Raw genomic sequence first — 4,119 nt, 5'->3', positions numbered from 1 at the left:
GGCTTCCCTGGCTGCTCCTCCTTCTCTCCCATCTCTCACTCCTGGCTCCCAGTTTTGTCTGTCAGTACCCTGAGAAGTATGACCCCAGATGGCGCTGGCCCTGGCCCAGACTGTCTGGATGAGAGAGGAGAGCTGGCCTGGAGGTTAGAGTCTACATGGACAGATGAACCCTCACACCTGGCTGTCAAGCCTTTTCCACATATTTATTCATTTTCTAGAAAAATATTTGAATAACTACTTTGTGCCAGGCAGCGTGCTGAGCTCCAGGGAGACAGTGGGAACCAAATAGACAAAATCCCTGTCCAGGAAGGCTGACAAACTAGTCATTATAACTCAGTGTGATGGGTGCTATAGGGAGAGAGGGATAAGGGTCCCTGGGAGCTTGGGAGAGAGGGAGGCTATCTAACCCCAGCCCGGGGTCAGAAATGCTTCCCGGAGGAGGAGTCTTCCAGACCCAGATGGGAAGTTCTCCGAGCAGGAGAGAGAAGAGCGTTCCAAACAAAAGGAATCGCATGGGAGATGCGTACTTCCCCAGGCAGGAGAGCTGGGTCCCGGTCTCTCCTCTAGCCATGAGAGCAAGTTCCTGACAACTCCCTTTCCCCAGTGACACCTGATCCATGAGCCACCTGGGTGCTGGAACAGCTTTGGGGAGCTGAGGCTGGGAGGTGTGAGAGAGTTTGGCTTGTTCAGGGAACTGACACAGGTTTAGTGTCACTGAACCATGGAGTGTCACAGGCTTTTGAGGAGACAGGCGGTGGAGCCCTGGTTGTGGCAGCTTATCCTGAGAATACAGGGTATTAGGTGGAGGTTGATGAGAAGGTTGCTCAGGTTGCAGAGTGGAAAGTAGATCCTGCCAAGCGAGCCAGTCAGAGAAAGACAAATGTCACATGATTTCACTCACATGTGGAATCTAAGGAACAAAATGAACTGATGAACAGAGTGGACCCAGAGGCATGGAAGCAGGGAACAGAGTGCGGAAGCTCGGAGGGAAGGCGGGGCAGGGCGGGTGGTGGGAGACAATCAACCTAAGACCTTGTGTGCATGTATGCATGGCCCATGGACACAGACAATGGAGTGGCAAGCCCCTGGGGTTGGGGGGGTGGTGATGAGGGTGGACTGGAGGGTGTCAATGGGGGGAAAAAGGGACATATATAGTACTTTCAACAATAAAGAATTATTTATTTAAAAAAAAAGAAAGAAAGAAAATAGATCCTGCCATTCCATCTCCCCCTTCCTACCCTGGTCATCGTGGACAAACAGCAAACAGACGAATCTGTGGGTACCAGTGGGCTTTATTGGAAGCATTGCAGTCTGGGTATGGAGGAACTGTGCTCCTGCCACTCACCTTCTCACACTCACACTCACACCCTCACACTCACAGACACTCCAGGCCCTGCCCAGCGTTGTCAGGTCTGGTGCAGAGGAGCTGATGGTCTGGTTCTCTCTTCTGGTCCTTGGGTCCCCAGGGTGGCAGTGGTTCACATCCCTTCACTCAGACACAGGGCTCCCTTGGAGGCTGTCAGGGGCTAACTGCTGTGGCGCTTGTTCTGGGGGAGGAAGGAGAGGGAAGGTGTTGGGCTGGGGTCTTGGGCAGGGGCTCAGAGGGAGGAGGCCGGCTGGGAGGGCTGGCTTGCCTTGGCAGCTTTCTTCTGCAGTCTCCGGATGATGCGGTCCACCCAGGGCTGGTCTGGCGGTGCGCAAAGCTTGCGACCTTTCCTTGTGGTGAACCTGGAGTCAGAGGTCAGAGGTCAGAGAGAATGGAGCCCTGGAACCCAGCTTCCTGGCAGGCCCAGGTGTGAGGGGCAGAGGCTGAGGACCACATCCCAAAAGTGTTTCAGGGGCTTCCTTGAAGGGGTTGCGCTTGGCGAGAAGAAGAGAGAGAAGGAGGTGGGGGTAGAGTGGGAGGTGAGGCATGGTGCGCTCCTCTCCACAACTCACACAACGGCAGGCACTCTGCAGCCATCCTGGATGTGGAGGTATCGAAAGGCTCGCACAATATTCCCAGGAATAGGGTGCAGGGCCACAGACAGGCAGCAGTCTTCTGCGTCGTTGGCACCACCTTGAGCTGGGTGGCCATAGGCCAAAGAAGGTAGCGTTAGAGCAGAGGGACCCCGAGGAGGGAGGCCACAGCCCTCACTGGGATTCAGGACAGCTGTGTATATATTTAGCAACCCTCTTGGTTGCTAAATATATTGAAATACTTCTAAGCTGTTTGGTAAACAACTACTGTGTGGAGCCCCAAAAATGCCTTACTGCTGCCCCATCACCCCAATCTCTCTCAGGGCTTCTTGACTTTCCCACAAATGAAGAGCTAATGTTGGTCAAAGCATTGAATTGATGGGGAAGGGGTGGTTGTGGGTAAAAGGCTGGGTTAGAGGACTTACGAATTGTTAAATATTTTGACTATTAGTTCTGCCTCAATGGCTCTCATTCTCCCCACCTTAAGCAAATATATATATACATACACACACACACACACACACACACACACACACATATATATATCTCCTTCTGCCTGGGATACTGAGGCAGCAGGAAATAGAGCCTGCAGAGACAAGGGCAGCCAGAGGCCCTCAGATACATCAAGAGACAGACACACGTTGGAATTCAGGAGCCCAGATATACGCACACTCACAGGCATACACACAGGGCATCCAGCGTCACTGAACCAGGCAGACCTAATTCTCAGTGTCGGCATGCCCAGCACCAAGCAGTCTGAGGGCTAGATGTCCCCTCTCCCCTGCCCTCCCCCCCAGCCTCCCCTCAGCCTTACCAGGGGAGGTCCACAGGACCAGCAGGCTGATGGCCAGTAGTGCGGCTGCATGGGATGCCATGGAGGGTGAACAAAGGCTGACTGACAGCGAGAGTGTGCGTGTGAGTGAGTTTCTGAGCTCCTGCAGGAGGCTGCGTGAGGCTGAGATGGGCTGGGAGTTGAAATGTGGAGTGTGCAGGCGTCTGGAAATGTGAGTGTGGAAGGCTGTGTGAGGTTGCGCCTGCCTCCTATTTATGGACAGAAGAACTTTCACTATATCTCGTCAAAAATTCCCCTCCAAAATTCATTCTGTGGATTCCCCCTTCCCCCCCTCAGCTCCACCTCTTTCTGGGAATATGACCCTTCTTTCCCTCCCTCTCCCCCCGCCCCCTCAGCAGCCTTGGCTTTAGCTCTGAGAATCTAAGCAGTCTAGCCAGAATGTGACCTTGTACTAGCTCCTTTGAGAGAGCCTGCACTATCTTCTCATTGGTGGCATTTGCATTATCAACCACAGAGCTGGCCTTCAGGGGTGGTGGTCAGGATTGGGGGCCACAGTGAGGAGTTGTGCCCCCTTCCCTAGGTCATTTTTGTTGTTGTCGTTAAGCCTCACTTGAGGATATTTTTCCCATTGATTTTTCAGAAAGTGGAAGGGAGGGGGGATAGGGAGAGAGAGCAGGAGAAGGAGAGGCGGGGAGAGAGGGGAGAAATTGAGGAGAGGAGAGTGGGGGAGAGAGAAATATCAGTGTGAGAGAGACACATTGATTGGTTGCCTCCTGCCCATGCCCCAATGAGGGTGGGGATGGAACCTGAAACCCAGGTACGTGCCCTTGACAGGGAATGGAACCAGAGACCCTTTGGTGCACAACTGATGCTCTAACCCCTTCCCTAGGTTTATCCCTCATCCTCATTCTGTTCTTTGTGGTTCTTCTCTCTGGTGCAGGTGGAAAAGAAGGCTTCCTGGTGCCCTCAGCACAAGCATGGAGCCTGGGGTAGCCCCCAAATTATCACAGTGCCTGCCCATCCATCATGTGGGAACTAGGCCCTCCCTTGAGACAAGCAGAGCTGAAAGGGTATGTTCCTTGGAAGGAGGCCCAGCACCCGCATCCCACATGTCAGACCTCTGGGATTCAACTTCTTGGCTCAGTGAACTCTGCCCCTTTCTCTATTGATCCATTTCACATGTCCAACACCTGGGTCAATGCAACAGCTGGAGGGAGCCTGGCCCGGAATAGCCCCCTTCATTTTTCCCCTCCTCTCGATCCTGGGAACCAAGAGGGGATTTCTAAGGAGAGGGGCTAGCCAGCTCATATTCAGACAAATTTCCAAATTTCAAGGAATTGACAGATGGGGAAGGGGACAAGTGATTT

The 4,119-nt window shown here is 53.3% G+C and overlaps 1 protein-coding gene across 1 annotated transcript; it reads right to left on the bottom strand.

Moving 5' to 3' along the window:
• Positions 1-1,274: 1,274 nt before the first annotated feature.
• Positions 1,275-3,025, bottom strand: CCL19 (chemokine (C-C motif) ligand 19). Its single transcript, XM_005859504.2, has 4 exons — positions 2,774-3,025; positions 1,939-2,065; positions 1,635-1,728; positions 1,275-1,547 (listed from the first exon to the last, which is right to left on the bottom strand). Exons 1-4 carry the CDS (start codon positions 2,832-2,834, stop codon positions 1,527-1,529), a joined length of 303 nt encoding a protein of 100 aa, XP_005859566.1. The 5' UTR covers positions 2,835-3,025; the 3' UTR covers positions 1,275-1,526.
• Between the last annotated feature and the right edge of the window lie 1,094 nt (positions 3,026-4,119).

Source organism: Myotis brandtii, unplaced genomic scaffold, assembly GCF_000412655.1.
Source record: "Myotis brandtii unplaced genomic scaffold, ASM41265v1 scaffold1270, whole genome shotgun sequence".
Taxonomy (NCBI): Eukaryota; Metazoa; Chordata; class Mammalia; order Chiroptera; family Vespertilionidae; genus Myotis; species Myotis brandtii.
The sequence above is the reverse complement of the archived record's forward strand: the minus strand, read 5'-3'. Positions and strand labels throughout refer to the sequence as shown.

What these genes read in the sequence shown, in the direction of transcription:
- CCL19 (XM_005859504.2), bottom strand. Translation starts at nt 2,834, where the DNA reads ATGGCATCCCATGCAGCCGCACTACTGGCCATCAGCCTGCTGGTCCTG. An exon ending in TGCAGAGTGCCTGCCGTTGT is followed by an intron (nt 1,729 to 1,938) that starts GTGAGTTGTGGA and finishes CTCTGACTCCAG; the next exon opens with GTTCACCACAAGGAAAGGTC. An exon ending in TGCAGAAGAAAGCTGCCAAG is followed by an intron (nt 1,548 to 1,634) that starts GCAAGCCAGCCC and finishes TTCCTCCCCCAG; the next exon opens with AACAAGCGCCACAGCAGTTA.